The sequence below is a fragment of the Pan paniscus genome, chromosome X (assembly GCF_029289425.2).
Source record: "Pan paniscus chromosome X, NHGRI_mPanPan1-v2.0_pri, whole genome shotgun sequence".
Taxonomy (NCBI): domain Eukaryota; kingdom Metazoa; phylum Chordata; class Mammalia; order Primates; family Hominidae; genus Pan; species Pan paniscus.
Genome location: NC_073272.2, coordinates 84536871 through 84561037, shown reverse-complemented (window position 1 = coordinate 84561037; position 24167 = coordinate 84536871). Strand labels below are relative to the sequence as shown.

The following is a 24167-nucleotide window of genomic DNA, read 5'->3' as shown; positions in this document are numbered from 1 at the left end:
CGGGGAGAATGGAACCAAGTTGGAAAACACTCTGCAGGATATTATGCAGGAGAACTTCCCCAACCTAGCAAGGCAGGCCAACATTCAAATTCAGGAAATACAGAGAACACCACAAAGATACTAATCGAGAATAGCAACCCCAAGACACATAACTGTCAGATTCACCTAAGTTGAAATGAAGGAAAAAATGTTAAGGGCAGCCAGAGAGAAAGGTCAGGTTACCCACAAAGGGAAGCCCATCAGACTAACAGCGGATTTCTCAGCAGAAACTCTACAAGCCAGAAGAGAGTGGGGGCCGATATTCAACATTCTTAAAGAAAAGAATTTTCAACCCAGAATTTCATATCCAGCCAAACTAAGCTTTATAAGTGAAGGAGAAATAAAATCCTTTACAGACAAGCAAATGCTGAGAGATTTTGTCAACATCAGGCCTGTCTTAAAAGAGCTCCTGAAGGAAGCACTAAACATGGAAAGGAACAACCGGTACCACTGCAAAAACATGCCAAATTGTAAAGACCATCGATGCTAGGAAAAAACTGCATCAACTAATGGGCAAAATAACCAGCTAACATCATAACGACAGGATCAAATTCACACATAACAATATTAACCTTAAATGTAAATGGGCTAAATGCCCCAATTAAAAGACACAGACTGGCAAATTGGATAAAGAGTCAAGACCCATCAGTGTGCTGGATTCAGGAGACTGATCTCACATGCAGAGACACACATAGGCTCAAAATAAAGGGAAGGTGGAAGATCTAACAAGCAGATGGAAAGCAAAAAAAAGCAGGGGTTGCAATCCTAGTCTCCAATAAAACAGACTTTTAACCAACAAACATCAAAAGAGACAAAGAAGGCCATTACATAATGGTAAAGGGAACAATTCAACAAGAAGTGCTAACTATCCTAAATAATATATGCACCCAATACAGGAGCACCCAGATTCATAAAGCAAGTCCTTAATGACCTACAAAGAGACTTTAGACTCCCACACAATAATAATGGGAGACTTTAACACCCCACTGTCAATATTAGACAGATCAATGACACAGAAGGTTAACAAGGATATCCAGGACTTGAACTCAGCTCTGCACCAAGCAGATCTAATAGACATCTACAGAACTCTCCACCCCAAATCAACAGAATATACATTCTTCTCAGCACCACATTATACTTATTCCAAAATTGACCACAGAGTTGGAAGTAAAGCACTCCTCAGCAAATGTAAAAGAACAGAAATCACAACAAACTGTCTCTCAGACCACAGTGCAATCAAATTAGAACTCAGGATTAAGAAACTCACTCAACTATCGCAAGAACAAAAAACCAAACACCGCATATTCTCACTCATAGGTGGGAATTGAACAATGAGATCACATGGACACAGGAAGGGGAATATCATACTCTGGGGACTGTGGTGGGGAGGGGGGAGGGGGGAGGGATAGCATTGGGAGATATACCTAATGCTAGATGACGAGTTAGTGGGTGCAGCGCACCAGCATGGCACACGTATACATATGTAACTAACCTGCACAATGTGCACATGTACCCTAAAACTTAAAGTATAATAAAAAAAAAAAAAAAAAAAAGAAACTCACTCAAAACCGCACAACTACATGGAAACTGAATAACCTGCTCCTGAATGACTATTGGGTACATAACGAAATGAAGGCAGAAATAAAGATGTTCTTTGAAACCAACAAAAACAAAGACACAACGTACCAGAATCTCTGGGACACATTCAAAGCAGTGTGTAGAAGGAAATTTATAGCACTAAATGCCCACAAGAGAAAGCAGGAAAGATCTAAAATTGACACCCTAACATCACACTTAAAAGAACTAGAGAAGCAAGAGCAAACACATTCAAAAGCTAGCAGAAGGCAAGAAATAACTAAGATCAGAGCAAAACTGAAAAAGATAGAGACACAAAAAACCCTTCAAAAAATCAATGAATCCGGGAGCTGATTATCTGAAAAGATCAACAAAATTGATAGACTGCCAGCAAGACTAATAAAGAAGAAAAGAGAGAAGAATCAAATAGACGCAATAAAAAATGATAAAGGGGATATCACCACCAATCCCACAGAAATACAAACTACCATCAGAGAATACTATGAACACCTCTACGCAAATAAACTAGAAAATCTAGAAGAAATGGATAAATTCCTGGACACATACACCCTCCCAAGACTAAACCAGGAAGAAGCTGAATCTCTGAAGAGACCAATAACAGGCTCTGAAATTGAGGCAATAATTAATAGCCTACCAACCAAAAAAAGTCCAGGACCAGACAGTTTCACAGCCGAAATCTACCAGATACACAAAGAGGAGCTGGTACCATTCCTTCTGAAACTATTCCAATCAATAGAAAAAGGGAATTCTCACTAACTCATTTTCTGAGGCCAGCATCATCCTGATACCAAACCCTGGCAGAGACACAACAAAAAAGGAGAATTTTAGACCAATATTCCTGATGAACATCGATGTGAAAATCCTCAATAAAATACTGGCAAACCGAATCAAGAAGCACATCAAAAAGCTTATCTGCCACAATTAAGTCGGCTTCCTCCCTGGGATGCAAGGCTGGTTCAACATACGCAAATCAATAAATGTAATCCAGCATATAAACAGAACCAACGACAAAAACCACATGATTATCTCAATAGATGCAGAAAACCCTTCGACAAAATTCAACTGCCCTTCATGTTAAAAACTCTCAATAAACTAGATATTGATGGAATATATCTAAATCTAATAAAAGCTATTTATGACAAACCCACAGCCAGTGTCATACTGAATGGGCAAAAACTGGAAGCATTCCCTTTGAAAACAGGCACAAGACAGGGGTGCCCTCTCTCACCACTCCTATTCAACATGGTGTTGGAAGTTCTGGCCAGGGCAATCAGGCAAGAGACAGAAATAAAGGGTATTCAATTAGGAAAAGAGGAAGTCAAATTGTCCCTGTTTGCAGATGACATGATTGTATATTTAGAAAACCCCATCGTCTCGGCCCAAAATCTCCTTAAGCTGAGAAGCAATTTCAGCAAAGTCTCAGGATACAAAATCAATGTGCAAAAATTACAAGCATTCTTATACACCATTAACAGACAAACAGAGAGCCAAATCATGAGTGAATTCCCATTCACAATTGCTACAAAGAGAATAAAATACCTAGGAATCCAACTTACAAGGGATGTGAAGGACCTCTTCAACAGAACTATAAACCACTGCTCAACAAAATAAAAGAGGACACAAATAAATGGAAGAACATTCCATGCTCATGGATAGGAACAATCAATATCGTGAAAATGGCCATACTGCCCAAGGTAATTTATAGATTCAATGCCATCCCCATCAAGCTACCAATGACTTTCTTCACAGAATTGGAAAAAAACTACTTTAAAGTTCATATGGAACCAAAAAAGAGCCCGCATTGCCAAGACAATCTTAAGCAAAAAGAACGAAGCTGGAGGCATCACACTACCTGACTTCAAACTATACTACAAGGCTACACTAACCAAAACAGCATGGTACTGGTACCAAAACAGAGATATAGACCAATGGAACAGAACAGACACCTCAGAAGTAACACCACACATCTACAACCATCTGATCTTTGACAAACCTGACAAAAACAAGAAATGGGGAAAGGATTCCCTTTTTAATAAATGGTTCTGGGAAAACTGGCTAGCCATATGTAGAAAGCTGAAACTGGATCCCTTCCTTACACCTTATACAAAAATTAATTCAAGATGGATTAAAGACTTAAATGTTAGACTTAAAACCATAAAAACCCTAGAAGAAAACTTAGGCAATACCATTCAGGACATAGTCATGGGAAAGGACTTCATGACTAAAACACCAAAAGCAATGGCAACAAAAGCCAAAATTGACAAATGGGATCTAATTAAACTAAAGAGCTTCTTCACAGCAAAAGAAACTACCATCAGAGTGAACAGGCAACCTACAGAATGGGAGAAAATTTTTGCAATCTACCCAACTGACAAAGGGTTAATATCCAGAATCTACAAAGAACTTAAACAAATTTACAAGAAAAAAACAACCCCATCAAAAAGTGGGTAAAGGATATGAACAGACACTTCTCAAAAGAAGACATTTATGCAGTCAACAGACACATGAAAAAATGCTCATCATCACTGCAAATCAAAACCACAATGAGATACCATCTCACACCAGTTAGAATGGTGATCATTAAAAAGTCAAGAAAAAACAGATGCTGGAGAGGATGTGGAGAAATAGGAATGCTTTTACACTGTTGGTGGGAGTGTAAATTAGTTCAACCATTCTGGAAGAGAGTGTGGCGATTCCTCAAGGATCTAGAGCTAGAAATACCATTTGACCCAGCCATCCCATTACTGGGTATATACCCAAAGGATTATAAATCATGCTACTATAAACACACATGTACACATATGTTTATTGTGGCACTATTCACAATAGCAAAAACATGGAACCAACCCAAATGTCCATCAATGATAGACTGGATTAAGAAAATGTGGCACATATACACCATGGAATACTATGCAGCCATAAAAAAGGATGAGTTCATGTCCTTTGCAGGGACATGGATGAAGCTGGAAACCATCATTCTGAGCAGACTATCAAAAGGACAGAAAACCAAACACCGTATATCCTCACTCATAGGTGGGAATTGAACAATGAGAACACTTGGGACACAGGGTGGGGAACATCATACACAGGGGCCTGTTGTGGGGTGGGGGGCAGGAGGAGGGATAGCATTAGGAGAAATACCTCACGTAAATGATGAGTTAATGGGTGCAGCAAACCAACAATGGCACATGTATACCTATGTAACAAACCTGCATGTTGTGCACATGTACCCTAGAACTTAAAGTATAATTTAAAAAAATATATATATATATAAGTTTAGCAAATTTATCACCTAAAAAAAAACATAGTCAGAGTTGGCATACGGGCCATAGTTTGTCAACTTCTGCTTTAGAGGGACATTAATCTTGCAAGACTGTGAGAGATTTCATTCTGCTTTCATCAGATTCTTGAAGAGGTCTATGACACCAAATTCTAAATTTGTGATTCCCAAAATAGCAATTTTCTCCATTAATGTACATGAGATGGTAGAGAACAACCAAACTCATATTCAGAGCCACAACATATAGTTGGACAGTACACCCTACCTGTTCTGTATGGTGATAAGTTATAGCCATGGCTAGGCTCACTAGGTAAGTGACTTGCTCTTTAAGTATGCTCAATGAAAATCTGTTTCTCATCAAAATGGCTAACTGCTCTAGGCAAATAATAATAATGATATATTTTCATATCCACTGATACCCCTTAGTATGTCCCTGGCATTACAGTTAGTGCTTTACATGCAATATCTCACTTAATCCTCACAACCATGTGAGAACTATTATTGTCCCCTTTTTGTTGAATGAGGAGACTGAGGCTTGAGGTGTTTGATAACTTGCCCCAGGTAACAGAACTAGTAAATGCTGGATCTGGGATTTCGATTCAAGTCTTATTCTATAACCTGTGCTCACAATCACTACTGTTTCTCATGGCCAAAAAAAAAAAATGTTTTATTCTACATATGAAACGTGGAAATGGTGAATCCCAAGGTTATACTGTATAATAAACGCCAAATGATATATTGTTATGTACTGCGTGTTGGTGTGCCCCCAAAATTCACATGTTGAGACCCTATCTCCCCCATTGTGATGGTATTAGGAGATGGAGAGCTTTGGGAAGTGGTTAGAATTAGAGGAAGTGATGAGGGTACAGCCTTTGTGAATGGGATCAGTAGTGCCCTTATGAATCTTGAGAGAGCCTGCTTCCCTCTCTTCTCTGCCATGTGAGAATACAATGAGAAGTAGGCTGTCTACAAGCCAGAAGAGAGTCTTCACCAGAACCTGACCATGTTGGCACCCTGATCTCAGAATTTCAGTCTCTAGAACTGTGAGAAATAAATTTCTGTTGTTTATAAGCCACCCAGTCTATGGTACTTTTTACAGCAGCTCAAACTGACCAAGACATCTATGATAAGAATGAGTAAGCAGCACTGGCATCTCTTTCTCCCTCTGCATTGTCTCCATAGAATGCTTTTCATATACCACATCACCCAAGACAGGCAAATAAAGGGTTCCAGAATCTAGATGTGTGAGGAAAAGACATTAGCTTGGAAAGGTTTTGGTCCCACTGTTAAGCTGTAGTATGTTTCATCTTCATAAAGATACTCTGGAATTAAAAGGCATGTGGAAAAATGACCATACATTATATTCTTGTGAGAATATGGTCACTGGTAGATTATTCAGAGTCTAAAAACTGTATAGCTCCTCTTGATTAGAAAAGAGAGAGGACAGAGGAAAATAGTAAAACTCAAATCAGGTTTGTTATTCAATGACAGTTTTTATGAAGATTAAGTGAGAGGAGGAGGCTGAAATTAGAGACTAACTTCCAGTTTTAAATTAGATAATCTATAGACAATGTAAAGAACTTAGACTTTGATGTCAAGAAGATCTAGGCCATAAACAGAACTCTGCTACTCACAAGCTATATGATTTGGGGCAACTTATTTTAGCTCCCTGAGTCTCAGTCTCTTCATCATAAAATGGGAATAATTACCGATCCAGCAGAGGTTTTTGTTTTGCTTTGTGGGTAAGGGCTGAATAACATAATATACTTCTAGCTCTCTGCATCACAGTATGTGCTCGATAAAGGGTGCATATTATTATTATTCCCCAACCGCTGAATTAGCCACCTTCCTTTGCAATAAGACAACTTAGCGGGTTTTATAATTCACATTGTACATATAGATAAACCTATGCAAATCAATATGAATACATTGTCAAAATGGTATTAAACACTTTGTCACCTTCTTTTTGATCACAGTAAAATCACAGCAGTATTTGTTTAGAAAGTATAATTGTCACTGCTTGGTCCCACAAAGTATTTATTGCCAGTATGGAATACTAGCAATGTTATAAGTATTATAATGGATGATATTTCTACTATTTGATGCTGAAAGTTCTTCTGGTGCCTAAACTTAGTAAAACTAAACTTAATAAAAATAAAAGTCTTAAGATTGACAGGGAGACTGATAGGTAAATAGCACAAAAAATGGAAGCTGACATTTCTTTATGTAGGTGTGACTCATCCCTTTAAAATTACAGAATCTAGAAAGGCCCATTTTCCCCCACCTAATAGCTCAAATTTATAAAGTTATATTAAATGCTTCACCTAATCAACCTGTCAGTGTTACTCTATATACTCACATTCAAAGATCTATATTATGAACTATGTGATAATTTAAAGCAATTGCAGATACTTAAGTACCTCATAACCTAAAAAGAAACAGAAACCACAGATATGAGAAAGACAAAATATTTATGGGGAGAACACATCTTAAGTTCAAACCACTAATGATAATGCTATCAAATTATTTAAGAAAAGAATGAAAACAAAATTGACTTATACCCAACAAACCTGAAGTGGATTCTGATTTGGTCTTTGCTTCAGAGCTGAATTCTGTTGGCAAGGGCACTGAGTGTTTCAAGACGTGAGTTGTTTTTGCAGGTACTTCTATTTCGGAAGAGGATCCTAGCTGTTTACCAAACAGATTTTTCCTTCATAAGTAAATCATTTTACTATTTCCTTCATCTACTTTCTCATTTTATCCTCGACCTCTGTCCAGTACCCTCATTACAAGCCAACACCCACCCAAACAAAACTCAATGTTGACCGTCTTGCTCCATGTAAACTCTACCTGAGTTTTTTCTTTAGGTTTAGGGAGTGACTCTTCTTTGCTGCTTTTTGTCCACAATGATTTAACTGCTCCAAAAATTTGCTGGCTTGTAGCATATACCTTTTTTGCTGTTACCTAATTAAAACAAAAAGTAAGTCAAATAACATATTTTTAAAAGTTAAAATTAAAAATGTATTTTAGATTTGTCAGGTATTTTATATGAACACTCAAGTCAGAATCAATAAAGATATAAATCTCTAAATCATATAACACAAAGCACCATTTCTAAAATCTTATATGAAAAATTTTTTGTGTCATACAAAGGTTATAAGAAATGTATAATCTGCATTCACATTGTAACACATAAATTTAAAACTATGTCTATTTTTTTTATTTTTTTCAGCTTTAATGAGATTAGATTGACATATATAAAATTGTATCTATTTAAGGTATATAACATGGTGATTTGATATAAGTGAAAACTGTGTCTATTAACAGGAGTTTGGGGAATACAGTTTGAGATAATAAACTGCTGACTGAGAAAATGAGATTTTTAACATGCTACAAAGTTAATGCTTTTGCTTAAAATTTGATGGTGCTTTCTCCATTCATAAAGAAATAAAAGGCATCAACTAATTCCTCCAAAGAATAATATTCTTTTTGGTAGAAAGGTAAAATAAACACTGACTGATAAATATACTCAAGCAGAGGCCAGGATGCTGGCTGAATTCCTAAAGTTACCGTTATTTTCATTCATCTCTATTTCTCTTTGAAAATCTACTTCTGATTTCTTCTTTTTCCTATTCTCCAATGCTTTTGTTCATTTTAGTTAAAGTAATTTCAACAGCCATTGATTTTTCAAGTTTTGAAGATGTTTTGAGGTGTTTTTCAGGATTATAATTTCTACAAACATAAATTTTTTAAAAATTATGTTTCCATCCTCAAATAGAAATATTTTTATTGTTTTTACTAAGTATATACCTACAGTTGAAAAGTAATATACTAATATAAAGAAATTCCTCTTCCTCCCCAAATATAACCTTTGTTAACAGTTATACATATATCCTTCCTGAATTTTTACTCATCTATACATTATATATACACAAATTTTAAAACAAATGTAATATTAATATTTACAGATCTTTCAAAAAAGATGAAGTAGATCTATATGTACTGGCATGAATGGAAGTCCATGATGAACCACTAATTTGAAAAAGTTACAGAATAGATTATGCAATACAATCTCAATTGTGTTTTCAATTAAATTTTAAAATAAATTACATATGTATTTAGTTTGTTTTCCTTTTCAAATACTTGAGATCACAGTACACATATTATTCTGATATGATTTTTTTAAAAGCTTGACAGTATTTCAAAGGCACGGTTCTATATTACTTTATATACCGTAGATCTACTTTTTAAATTTGCTGCTTAGTTTAGTATTCTATAATGTATGCACCACAATTTGTTTAACAAATTCCCTATTGAGGCACGATGATTTAACAAATCCCGTTGGTGAGCATATGGGCTGTTTTCATTTTTGGGGGTAGGGAGATGGCAAATATAAGCAATGATGAAATTAGCATCCTTATACATACAACTGGGACCATAACCCTTATAGTATTTCCTCAGGATAAATTCCTAGAGCTGAAATTTCTGCACTGAAGAGTATACACATATTAATTTTTGACAGTATTACCATGTTGCTCTCCAGAAAGTCAGCAATATACTGCAGCAATTTACACTACCACCAAGAGTATATGTCTGTTTTCCTACCCTATTTACCAGCAGTGATATTATAAGTCTTTTAAATCTTTGTCAAATTTAAAGGCTAAAAACCAATATCTAAATGGTTTTTCAAATTTGCATTTATTTGTTGATGAAATCAAGTATCTTACATATATTAGGCCATTTATGTTTCTTATTTTGTAGACTGCTTTTTTCATTTTCCCAGAGGGCACATTCATCTTTTGCTCATTGATTTATAGGAGTTCTTTTTTTGTTTGTTTTTTTTGAGACGGAGTCTCTCTCTGTCACCCAGGCTGGAGTACAGTGGCGTGATCTCAGCTCACTGCAAGCTCCGCCTCCCAGATTCATGCCCATTCTCCTGTCTCAGCCTCCCGAGTAGCTGGGACTACAGGCGCACGCCACCATACCCACGCCACCATGCCCGGCTAATTTTTTGTATTTTTAGTAGAGACGGGGTTTCACCGTGTTAGCCAGGATGGTCTCGATCTCCTGACCTCGTGATCCGTCTGCCTCAGCTTCCCAAAGTGCTGGGATTACAGGCATGAGCCACCACGCCTGGCCAGGAGTTCTTAATACATGAAGGATATTAGTACTTTGTCATATATGTTACAAATAGTTTTCCAAGTTTTTCATGTATCCATTAACTTTGTGTATGGTATATTGTAATCTACAGAAATGTATTAATTTTGATGTAGTCAAATATGTCAACTTTTTCTTTAATGGCTTCTAGATTGTATTTTGCTTAAGAAAGCTTTTCCTATCTCAAGATTAAACAGGTATTCCTCTTATTTCTTCTCATACCTTTTATAGTATTCTAGTTTATGATTAGATCTGTATTCCACCTAGAATTAGTTTTCCCATGATAGTTGGTAAAGGTCTGAGTAATTTTACAAACAGCCAATTATCCCAACATATTTCTTGGAAAAAAAAAAAATTCATCCTTTCCATTACACACTGATTTGAAATGCCACCTGTACCACGTATCAATCCCCTACCCTCATGTGTACAAAAATATACTCAATATAATTGTTTGGATATTCTCTTTTGTCCTCTTGATCTATTTTACTGTGTATACTATAGTAACCAATACACAGTAGACAGACAACAAATACTAGATGAATGAATGTCACACTCCATTCAAATCCAGAGCTTTTGTAAGAACTGAATTAAATTTCTAGACTTTGAAATACTTGCCGTATTTCAACATTTAGTCTTTCATCGAGAAACAGGATATATGTCCAAAGACATTCAAGATTTTTTGTTAAATATCCTTCACATATAAGTGAGATCAAACAGTATTTGTCTTTCTGTGTCTATCTTATTTCACTGAGTATAATGTCCTCTGGGTTATCCATGCCATTGCAAATGGCAGAATTTCCGTTTTTAATGGTTAAATAGCAGTCTGTTGTAGTATATATGTACCAAATTATCTTTATCCCTTTATCTACTGAGAGACACTTAGGTTGTTTCTAATCTTGACTATTGTGAATAATGCTGCAATGAACATGGAGGTGCATATATCTCTTCAAGATACTGATTTCATTTTTTTTTTTTTTTGGATATATACGCAGAATAGAAGCAGAGAGTAGAATGGAGGTTGCCAGGGGATAGCAGTGAGGTAAATGAGATGTTGGTCAAAGGGTACAAACTTTCAGTCATAAGATGAACAAGTTCTGGGTATATAATGTGCTGCATGGGTGGTGATGGATATGTTAATTTGATTGTAATAATCATTACACAATGTATATGTATGTCAAATCATCATGTTGTACACCTTGAATATATTCAATCTTTATTCATCAATTAAATATTGTGAAAATTTAAAAATACCCTTCAGTAAAGTTTGATAGTTTATTTTTCTTTTAAACAGGCGTTAAAACATTATTTGGTAAGTCTATTCCTAGATATTTTATAGCTTTCAAAGACAGACTACTTGCTACTCTTCACATAAGTTAATAATAAAAATATTGTGAGGAAAATTATAAAAAGCGAAGAGTAATTCCATCTTGAAGTCTATTTTCAAAATGATGAGTAACTGAAGTAAGTCTTTTGTTTTTCAAAGGACCTTCCAGACTTATCATTTCTTAAACTTTTTAATATCACAGATACCTTGGAGAAGCTCTTGAAAGCTATAGGCCCTTTCCTTCAGAAAAACACAGATACACTAAAAAGCTCTCACCTGACATCCTTTTAGGAGACTTGACTGATTAATAAAATGTTTTTTTAATTTATTATAAATGATGTTTGTAGAATGTTGAATATTCATCCCTATCAGGTGCTCTCCAATATGCTAAGGTACTATCTTTCACAAGTTGATTAGTATGCTTATTAAGTTCCTTTTTTCCCCAAGTTGCTGCATCAGTTTTACTTGTAATTAAACAGTCTAAATGTAACTTAATATGATAAAATATGAGTATAAAAAGAATTATTGTTTCTAGGAAAATTAAGTTAAATGCTTCGTAAAGACTCAAATGTGAATGGCTAAAAAAATAACTGCTATGAAATTAGAGGTGAGCAAGACAATTATAACAGCTGGGAGAAATAAACATCTAAAAGGATTCTGCACTCAATTTTTTTTAATGTTTTTAACTGTTCATTCTATTTTAAAGAAACCTAATCTGGAAATTGTAGAAGACATACTACAGATATGGCTTACGGTTGGAAAGATGTTATAGATCTTTAACCAGGAGACCAATACTCAAAGAAAAGCCCTACTTCAAAAGAGAGAAAAAGGAAAGACTTTTTTTTTTTTTAGAGATGGTGTCTCACTCTGTCACCCAGGCTGGAGTGCAGTGGTGCAATCTCGGCTCACTGCAATCTCCGCCACCTGGGTTCATGTGATTCTCGTGCCTCAGCCTCCCGAGTAGCTGGAATTTCAGGCGCCCGCCACCAGGCCTGGCTAATTTTTGTATTTTTACTAGAGACGGGGTTTCAACACATTGGTCAGGCCGAAGAAAGACATTTATGTTTTAATTTGAAGTAAAATTGTGGGTATACATTTTTATATATATTTTTACAACTCGCTGCTTTAACATTTTTGATTAATTGTTAACTACTGGTCCTGATTATGTCAAATAAGAAGGTTTTTCTTGTACATACGTGACTTTTCATAAAGTTTTGGATAGGAGGGTGTGCTATAGACTCTCTAAAGTCCATCACGGATCTCAGGTTAAAAAAAAATCATATATTTGAATTTGTAAAATATTAAATGATATTATTATAGTCAAAAGAAAAGCAAGGATTTCAACTCTAAGAATTAAAGTAACAATTATTATTTACCCTAGAAGAACATTTAAAAATTAATCTCTTATATTAGAAAAATTTTTATTTGAAGTTCAGCAATTATTTTGTTTTTCCTTTTGTAAAGTAAAATTCAGTTTAATACTTTATTTTAAAAAATAAAAATAAGACACATACTATGATCTCATTCTTATCTGCCTATTCATAATCAGTTTTTCTATCTCTGTGTATGCATGTGAAGATGTCTAGAAGAACATTCTATCCAAATGTGGACATGGATATTTGTATGGATAGATGCATTTTGGGTTGTTGTTTTTTTCCTAAACTTTTCTGAAATATTTAGATTATCTAAAGATAAGCAGGTATAATTTTTAAAAGCAACCATGATGTCATTACTCTTAGAAAAAAGAAGAATCAGGGCCGGGCACGGTGGCTCACGCCTGTAATCCCAGCACTTTGGGAGGCCGAGGTGGATGGATCACCTGAGGTCAGGAGTTCGAGACCAGCCTGGCCAGCCTGGTGAAACCCCATCTCTACTAAAAATACCAAAATTAGCTGGACGTGGTGGTGGGAGCCTGTAATCCCAGCTACTCAGGAGGCTGAGGCAGGAGAATCACTTGAACCCAGGAGGCAGAGGCTACAGTGAGCCAAGATTGGGCCATTGCACTCCAGCCTGGGCGACAGAGAAAGACCCCATCTCAAAAAAAAAAAGAAAAAAAAAAAAAAAGAAGAAGAATCAGTGGAAGCATCATCCACTGGGAGGAGTAATGAACATGGAGGCCAAAATATCTGAAGGTCAGTATGATGCTGGGCAAGTCAGTCACTGTGAAACTCCTCTGAGCTACAGTTTCCCTATAGATAAATGAGAAAAGATCAAAGTTGAATTAAATGAGCTTAACAGTTTCTTTCAATACTAGCATTTTATTAATTTAAGTGGTTAATTCCTATGTAAATTATTAAGAAAGAGTTTTAAAAATAAGTTTACCATGTTATCAATTATTTCAGGTATAAGTAGACTTAATGAATAATGCTCTCTTCCTTTGTTAGGAGCTTTTATAGTTTGATCACATTACAAACTACATAGTACACCACATCCTCGACATTCTCAAAATAGTGATAGGCAACTTTCTCTATATCAATAGTTAAAGGGATGAAGTAATGGGAATACAAGTACAGAAAGTCCTTCTGGTAACACTACACATTGTTTCAAGCATGAGGGGGAAATGCTAACTGTTGGTAATTAAGAGGAGAAGGAAAAGAGGGGAAAAAATGCATAACCCAAAGTTTTCCTTCTCCATCTGAACATGTGTTAAAAACACTGAAAACAACTGTTCAAATCATTGAGAGAATCTGGATTTGTACTTAAGCTCACAAGAAAAAGAACTATAACAAGCATTTATACAGGTGTTTCTTAATTCTAAGTGGTTTCCATATTGAGTTCCTGTGCGTGTGTGTGTGTGTGTATGTGTGTGTGTGTGTATGTATGTGTGTGTGTGTGTGTGTGTGTGTGTATGTGTGTTTTACCTTCAGAAACCACTGAAACCAATCTATCAACTGGTTGTTTCTTATGTCAGGTTAATCTGCTGAACCAAACAGCTGCTAGCATTTTAATCTTCTTTTAAATAAAAATTGAAGTTTATATATCTCAACAATGGAGCAGTATTTCTCCCCATAAATTCTAATTCAGTGTCTCTGAACGTAATCCTCAAATCTGCCTTTACATTGTTGAATTATATTTACACAAATTCATCTTATTAACAATGGCATTTACCATACTGAGATGCTAATGTGATTTGGCCAACATAAGAGTTGATACCAACTATGTCTCTTAAAATTAAATGTTGCAGGTGCTGTGTAACATTTAAATATTGTCACATTGAGAGTTTAAACAAATACTGAAATGTTGCTATTATTTAAAAAGAACTTACCTTAGCAATTATTACGGACTGAACTGGGTAGCAAACAGTTGCTCCTAAAGTGGCCAGTCCCAGAGGATAAGTAATTTTCTTAAACTTGGAACCTATAAAATGCAAATAAATTATTAAACTCCAAATATATATCACAAGAGACTTGATGTTCTTATACTGTAATGCTTTCTTTGCTCCCCTGGTAAGCCATCACCCTCTGTTAAATTACTTTTTAGGTAATTATACCAATCAAGATGGAAGCTAAAATGCCCTTAAGGATCTCAAGCCAATAGCCCCTTAGCTGTCATGTCCAATTTAACAAAAGTATTCTCAATCTAATACTCACAATTACCTACACAAAAGGAATTGATGATTTTCTTCTGCTTGAAAGCTAGGTATTTTTCATGTCCTACGAAACCCAAATTTATAACCACAATTTTGCAAGTATCTAATAAAGCATGATAATATAGATAATTAGTTAACTACTGTGTGACACCATGTAAAAGTGAAATGGACTCTCTCTTACATGTCCTTTTTTGATTAAGTATTTGGAAAGGTGAATGACTCAACTAAATCATCAACTAAGGACTTTAACAGGTACATAACTCCTTCATGTCACTGACTTAGAATACTGAATAATAATTGCAAGTAACCTGACATAAGTAATGCATATCAATAAGTGCCTTAACTATGCATCATTTAAGAGTTATTTTCGTATCTTTTTTTGATAACAAAATCCTTTCAAAATATCTTTCAAATAGAATCTCCCTAGGAACTTCAATATATAAAACCTATAAACTTGATGCTGCTCTAACTTGGGGGTGGGAAGCTCTGTATCAAACCCTAGCTGTGTGGCTTTTCCTTTATCCTGATAGCACCACTAAACACTTCCATGAAACTAAGGGTTCTACAGAATAGTTTGAAATCCACCACTTTAAGCCATAGCTTAGTTCCAACAGATTGTTGGTTCAAAATAATATGTATGTTAAACGCTTGTCTGAGTATCTTATACTGTATATATGATCCAGGTAACTGGATGATGGGTTTTTTAATTGGGATAAGTACTTTTATGATCTGAAGCAGCTTATACAATCCCTAATCTAAAAAGGGAACAGCCTACCTGGTATATTATACAAATGAAAATGAATGTTTGCAGGCAAATTTGCAGTTTAGGGAAGGGAAAAACAAGAGGTCTATCTCGGTCTGGTTTAACTATTATTAAGAGAGCTTTCTATAGTCATGTCTAGAATGGACTGAGGTGGCGGGTGGTGGGTGGCCAGGCTGATTCAAACTAGTTTAGCTTTTCTTTAGATTTAGACTTTTGTGATATGCAGAAAGAGGGTTTAAGTATATTAAAATGTCCTAAGTTGCTCCTTTACTCTAGCCCTGCTTGCTATTATTCCATTATCTACAGTTAAATTTCTTATTTTATAATCCTAGTATCTCTTGAGGTAAGTTCCCTTGACTTAACCAAATTCCCCTAATTGTGCTGCTCCTAAACATAGTAGGTGGCAGTTTTTCCTTATGTGTCATTTTAAAGATTAGAAAGACTTATAGTCATCCTCTCTTTACCTGATAAGAAAGGCCAGTCTGCAAGAACAAACTACTCTGATATTTGCTATTCTCCTCTATTTTTAAACAAAATGCATCCTGACAAGCAAATACTGAGGGATTTCATCACCACCACGCCTGCGCTGTGCACTAAACATGGAAAGGAAAAACCATTACCAGCCACTACAAAAACACACCAAAGTACACAGACCAATGACACTATGAAGCAACTACATTAACAAGTCTGCAAATTAACTAGCCAGCATCATTATGACAGGATCAAATTCACACATAACAATATTAACCTTAAATGAAAATGGACTAAATGCCCTAATTAAAGACACAGGATGGTAAGCTGGACAAAAAGACAAGACCCATTGGTGTGCTGTATTCAAGAGACACATCGCATGTGCAAAGACACACATAGGCTCAAAATAAAGGGATGGAGGAAAATTTACCAAGCAAATGGAAAGCAGAAAAAAACAGAGGTTGCAATCCTAGTGTCTGACAAAATAGACTTTAAACCAACAGATGTCAAAAAACACAAAGAAGGTCATTAAATAATGGTAAAGGGCTCAATTCAACAAGAAGAGCTAACTATCCTAAATATATATGTACTCAATACAGGAGCACCCAGATTCATAAAGCAAGTACTAAAGACCTAGCAAGAGACACACACCTCCACATAATAATAGTGGGAGACTTTAATATCCCACTGTCAATATCAGAAAGATCATCAAGACAGAAAATTACCAAAGATACTCAGACTTGAACTCAGCTCTAGATCAAGTGGACCTGATAGATATCTATAGAACTCTCCACCCCTCCAAAAAAAAACCAGAATATACATTTTTCTCAGTGCCATGTAGCACTTACTCTAAAATTGATCACATAATTGGAAAGAAAACACTCCTCAGCAAATGTAAAAAAACTGAAATCATAATAGTCTCTCAGACCACAGCACAACCAAATTAGAACTCAAGATTAAGAAATTCACTCAAAACCACATGACTACATGGAAATTGTACAAGCTGTTCTTGAATGACTTCTGGGTAAATAATGAAATTAAGGCAGAGATCAAGATGTTCTTTGAAACTAATGAGAACAAAGAGACAACATGCCAGAATCTCTGCGACACAGCTAAAGTGGCGTTAAGAGGGAAATTTATAGCACTAAATGCCCACATCGAAAAGCTAGAAAGATCTCAAATTGACATCCTAACATGACAACTAAAATAACTAGAGAACCAAGAGCCAACAAACCGCAGACCTAGCAGAAGACAAGAAATAACCAAGCTTCAGAGCTGAAGGTGACAAAGGCACAAAAATCCCCTCAAAAAAAAAAAAAAAAAATCCAGGAGCTGTTTTTTTGAAAAAAACAAAAAACAACAACAACAATAAAATAGACTGCTAGCTACACTAAGAAAGAAAAAAATAGAGAAGATTCAAATAAACACAATCTGAAATGATAAGGAAGATACCATGACTGATTCCATAGAAATACAAAACACCATCAGAGAATACTATAAACACTTCTATGCAAATATACTATAGAATCTAAAAATGAATAAATTTCTGGACACATACACCCTCCCAAGACTGAACCAGGAAGAAGTTGAATCCCTGAATAGGCCAGAAAAACGTTCTGAAATTGAGGCAGTAATGAATAGCCTACTATCCAAAAAAAGCTCAGGACCAGATGTATTTACAGCTGAATTCTACCAGAGATAGAAAGAGGAGCTGGTACCATTTCTTCTGAAACTATTCCAAACAACTGAAAAGGAGTGACTCCTCCCTAACTCATTGTATGAGGCCAGCATCATCCTGATACCAAAGCCTGGCAGAGATACAACAAAAAAAGAAAAGAAAAGAAAACTTCAGGCCAATATTCCTGATGAACATCGATGCAAAAATCCTCAGTAAAATACTGGCAAACCAAATCCAGAAGCACATCAAAATTCTTATCCACCATGATCAAGTTGGCTTCATCCCTGGGATGCAAGGCTGGTTCAACATATGCAAAATCAATAAATGTAATTCATCACGTAAAAAGAACTAAATACAAAAACCACATGATTATCTGAATAGACACAGAAAAGGCCTTTGATAAAATTCAACATCCCTTCATGTTAAAAACTCTCAATAAACTAGGTATCAAAGGAACATGTCTCAAAATAATAAGAGCCATTTATGACAAACCCACAGCCAATATCATAATGAATGGGCAAAGGCTGGAAGCATTCCCCTTGAAAACTGGCACAAGACAAGGATGCCCTCTCTCACCACTCTTATTAAACATAGTATTGGAAGTTCTTGCCAGGGCAATTAGGCAAAATAAAAAAAATAAAGGGTATTGAAAGAGCAAGAGAGGAAGTCAAATAGTCTTTGTTTGCCGATGATATGATCCCTATATCTAGAAAACCCCCTCAACTCAGCCCAAAAGCTTCTTAAGCTGATAAGCAACTTCAGCTAAGCCTCAAGATACAAAAATCAAAGTGCAAAATTTGCTAGCATTTCTATACACCAACAACAGGAAAGCAGAGAGCCAAATCATAAATGAACTCCCATTCACAATTGCCACAAAAGAATAAAATACCTAGGAATACAGCTAACGGGAAGTGACGGACTTCTTCAAGGAGAACTACAAACCATTGCTCGAGGAAATCAGAGAAGACACAAACAAATGGAAAAACTTTCCATGCTCATGGATAGGAAGAAACAATATCGTGAAAATGGCCATGCTGCCCAATGGAATTTAAAGATTCAATGCTATTCCCATTCAGTTACCATTGACATTCTTCACAGAATTAGAAAAAACTATTTTAAAATTCACATGGAAACAAAAAGGAGCTCATATAGCCAGGACAACCCTAAGCAAAAAAGAACAAAGTTGGAGCCATCATGCTACCTGACTTCAAACTATACCACAAGGCTACAGTAGCCAAAACAGCAAGGTATTGGTACAAAAATGGGCACACAGACCAATGGAGCAGAATAGAGAACTAAAACCGCACATCTACAACCATCTGATCTTTGACAAACCTGACAAAAACAAGCAATGGGGAAAGGATTCACTATTTAATAAATGGTGCTGGGAAAACTGGCTAGCCATATGCAGGAAAACTGAAATTTGATCCCTTCCTTACACCTTATACAAAAAGTAACTCATGATGGATTAAAGACTTAAATGTAAAACCCAAAACTATAAAAACCCTAGAAGAAAATATAGGCAATACCATTCAGACATAGGCATGGGCAAAAATTTTATGATGAAATCACCAAAACCAATCACAACAAAAGCAAAAATTGACAAATGAGATCTAATTAAACTAAAGAGCTTCTGCATAGCAAAAGGAACCATCATCAGAGTGAACAGACAACCTACAGAATGGGAGAAAATTTTTGCAATCTATCCATCTGACAAAGGTCTAATATCCAGAATCTACAAGGAATTTAAGCAAATTTATAAGAAAAAAAACTAAGAATCCCATTTAAAAATAGGCAAAGGACATGAACAAACACTTCTCAAAAGAAGACCTGCTCCTGAATGATTACTGGGTAAATAATGAAATGAAGGCAGAAATAAAGATTCCTTGAAACCAACGAGAACAAAGACACAACATACCAGAATCTCTGGGACACATTCAAAGCAGTGTGTAGATGGAAATTTATAGTACTAAATGCCCACAAGAGAAAGCAGGAAAGATCTAAAATTGACATCTTAACATCACAATTAAAAGAACTAGAAAAGCAAGAGCAAACACATTCAAAAGCTAGCAGAAGGCAAGAAATAACTAAGATCAGAGCAGAACTGAAGGAAATAGACACAAAAAACCCTTCAAAAAATCAATGAATCCGGGAGCTGGTTTTTTGAAAAGACCAACAAAATTGATAGACCGCTAGCAAGACGAATAAAGAAGAAAAGAGAGAAGAATCAAATAGACGCAATAAAAAATGATAAAGGGGATATCACCACCAATCCCACAGAAATACAAACTACCATCAGAGAATACTATAAACACCTCTATGCAAATAAACTAGAAAATCTAGGAGAAATGGATAAATTCCTCGACCCATACATCTTCCCAAGACTAAACCAGGAAGAAGCTGAATCTCTGAATAGACCAATAATAGGCTCTGAAATTGAGGCAATAATCAATAGCTTACCAACCAAAAAAAGTCCAGGACCAGATGGATTCACAGCCGAATTCTACCAGAGGTACAAAGAGGAGCTGGTACCATTCCTTCTGAAACTATTCCAATCAATAGAAAAACAGGGAGTCCTCCCTAACTCATTTTATGAGGCCAGCATCATCCTGATACCAAAGCCGGGCAGAGACACAACGGAAAACGAGACTTTTAGACCAATATCCTTGATGAACACTGATGCAAAAATCCTCAATAAAATACTGGCAAACCAAATCCAGCAGCACATCAAAATGCTTACCCACCACGATCAAGTGGGCTTCATCCCTGGGATGCAAGGCTGGTTCAACCTACCCAAATCAATAAATGTAATCCGGCATACAAACAGAACCAAAGACAAAAACCACATGATTATCTCAATAGATGCAGAAAAGGCCTTTGACAAAATTCAACAACCCTTCATGCTAAACACTCTCAATAAATTAGGTATTGATGGGACGTATCTCAAAATAATAAGAGCTACCTATGACAAACCCACAGCCAGTATCATACTGAATGGGCAAAAACTGGAAGCATTCCCTTTGAAAACGGGCACAAGACAGGGAAGCCCCCTCTCACCACTCCTGTTCAACACAGTGTTGGAAGTTCCGGCCAGGGCAATCAGGCAGGAGAAGGAAATAAAGGCTATTCAATTAGGAAAAGAGGAAGTCAAATTGTCCCTGTTCACAGATGACATGATTGTATATCTAGAAAACCCCATCGTCTCAGCCCAAAATCTCCTCAAGCTGATACGCAACTTCAGCAAAGTCTCAGGATAGAAAATCAATGTACAAAAATCACAAGCATTCTTATACACCAATAACAGACAAACAGAGAGCCAAATCATGAGTGAACTCCCATTCACAGTTGCTACAAAGAGAATAAAATACCTAGGAATCCAACTTACAAGGGACGTGAAGGACCTCTTCAAGGAAAACTACAAACCACTGCTCAATGAAATAAAAGAGGATACAAACAAATGGAAGAATATTCCATGCTCATGGGTAGGAAGAGTCAATATCATGAAAATGGCCATACTGCCCAAGGTAATTTATAGATTCAATGCCATCCCCATCAAGCTACCAATGACTTTCTTCACAGAATTGGAAAAAAACTACTTTAAAGTTCATATGGAACCAAAAAAGAGCCCGCATCGCCAAGTCAATCCTAAGCCAAAAGAACAAAGCTGGAGGCATCACGCTACCTGACTTCAAACTATACTACAAGGCTACAGTAACCAAAACAGCATGGTACTGGTACCAAAACAGAGATATAGATCAATGGAACAGAACAGAGCCCTCAGAAATAATGCCGCATATCTACAACTATCTGATCTTTGACAAACCTGAGAAAAACAAGCAATGGGGAAAGGATTCCCTATTTAATAAATGGTGCTGGGAAAACTGGCTAGTCCTATGTAGAAAGCTGAAACTGGATCCCTTTCTTACACCTTATACAAAAATTAATTCAAGATGGATTAAAGACTTAAATGTTAGACCTAAAACCATAAAAACCCTAGAAGAAAACCTAGGCAATACCATTCAGGACATAGGCATGGGCAAGGACTTCATGTCTCAAACACCAAAAGCAATGGCAACAAAAGACAAAATTGACAAATGGGATCTAATTAAACTAAAGAGCTTCTGCACAGCAAAAGAAACTACCATCAGAGTGAACAGGCAACCTACAGAATGGGAGAAAATTTTGTAACCTACTCATCTGACAAAGGGCTAATATCCAGACTCTACAATGAACTCAAACAAATTTACAAGAAAAAAACAAACAACCCCATCAAAAAGTGGGCGAAGCATATGAACAGACGCTTCTCAAAAGAAGACATTTATGCAGCCAAAAAACACATGAAAAAATGCTCATCATCACTGGCCATCAGAGAAATGCAAATCAAAACCATGATGAGATACCATCTCACACCAGTTGGAATGGCAATCATTAAAAAGTCAGGAAACAACAGGTGCTGGAGAGGATGTGGAGAAACAGGAACACTTTTACACTGTTGGTGGGACTGTAAACTAGTTCAACCATTGTGGAAGTCAGTGTGGCGATTCCTCAGGGATACAGAACTAGAAATACCATTTGACCCAGCCATCCCATTACTGGGTATATACCCAAAGGATTATAAATCATGCTGCTATAAAGACACATGCACACATATGTTTATTGCGGCACTATTCACAATAGCAAAGACTTGGAACCAACCTAAATGTCCAACAACGATAGACTGGATTAAGAAAATGTGGCACATACATACCATGGAATAATATGCAGCCATAAAAAATGATGAGTTCATGTCCTTTGTAGGGACATGGATGAAACTGGAAACCGTCATTCTCAGCAAACTATCGCAAGGACAAAAAACCAAACACCGCATGTTCTCACTCATAGGTGGGAATTGAACAATGAGAACGCATGGACACAGGAAGGGGAACATCACACTCTGGGGACTGTTGTGGGGTGGGGGGTGGGGGGAGGGATAGCATTAGGAGATATAGCTAATGCTAAATGACGAGTTAATGGGTGCAGCACACCAACATGGCACATGTATACATATGTAACAAACCTGCACGTTGTGCACATGTATCCTAAAACTTAAAGTATAATAATAATAAAATTTAAAAAAAAAGAAGACATACATGTGGCCAATAAACATGAAAAAAAGCTCAACATCACTGATCATCAGAGAAATGCAAATCAAAACCACAATGAGATAATCTCTCACACCAGTCAGAATGGCTATTACTAAAGTCATAAAATAACAGATGTTGGTGAAGTTGTGGAGAGAAACGAACACTTTTACACTGTTGGTGGGGATGTAAATTAGTTCAACCATTGTGGAAGATAATGTGGCGATTCCTCAAAGATTTAGAACCGGAAATACCATTTGACCCAGCAATCCCATTACTAGGTATATACCCAAAGGAACATAAATCATTCTATTATAAAGATACATGCGTGCATATGTTCATTGCAGCACTATTCACAATAGCAAAGACATGAAATCAACCCAAATGTCCATCAGTGATAGACTGGATAAAGAAAATGTGGTACATATACACCATGGAATACTATGTAGCCATAAAAAGGAATGAGATCATGTCCTTTGCAGGGACATGGATGAAGCTGGAAAGCCATTATCGTCGGCAAACCAACACAGGAACAGAAAACCAAACACTGCACGTTCTCACTTATAAGTGGGAGCTCAACAATGAGAAGACATGGACACAGGGAGGGGAACAACACACACTGGGGCCTGTTGTGGGCGGGTGGGGGGCGGAAGAACATCAGGAAAAATAGCTGATGCATGCTGGGCTTATACCTAGGTGATGAGTTGATAGGTGCACAAAACCATCATGGCACACATTTACCTATGTAACAAATCTAAACATGCTGTACATGTACCCTGGAACTTAAAATATAATTTTTTAAAAAAAGGTAAAATGTCTCCTGAGATTCATTATATTTATGTCACTACCTACTAATAGGTTAAGATCTCCAAGTTGAAAAACACTGGCTTAGATTATTCTAGCTCTGACATTTGAAAACACGGTGAATGACCTAAGGAACATTTTCTCTTACAAGAATGGTATAAGTTTTTTACTGAGAAATTGAGTAATATGTTTTGGACAATTTCCTTCAAAATTTAATTCTTTGAGTCTTATTGTTTTATATGGTGATCTTGGTTTGTAATTATTTCTTACTGAATAATTTATAATACTTATTCAATTAGAAGTTGCTTACCTACTATAATAAGAAATAGGATATAGGGAAGCATTA

General features: G+C 36.2%; 1 protein-coding gene across 5 annotated transcripts in view; it reads right to left on the bottom strand.

Annotated features, from left to right (window-relative positions):
- Positions 1–24167, bottom strand: part of APOOL (apolipoprotein O like) — an 89217-nt gene that overhangs the window by 11088 nt on the left and 53962 nt on the right. For 3 of the 5 annotated variants that reach the window (XM_063601584.1, XM_063601585.1, XM_063601583.1), the window contains 3 exons: positions 14662–14753; positions 7766–7879; positions 7477–7603 (listed from right to left, as the gene is read on the bottom strand). In XM_063601584.1, the coding sequence (XP_063457654.1) occupies positions 7477–7603; positions 7766–7879; positions 14662–14753 (333 nt within the window). The remainder of the gene's footprint in view (positions 1–7476; positions 7604–7765; positions 7880–14661; positions 14754–24167) is intronic. The other 2 variants (XM_003824436.6, XM_014343493.5) reach the window with 1 other exon arrangement.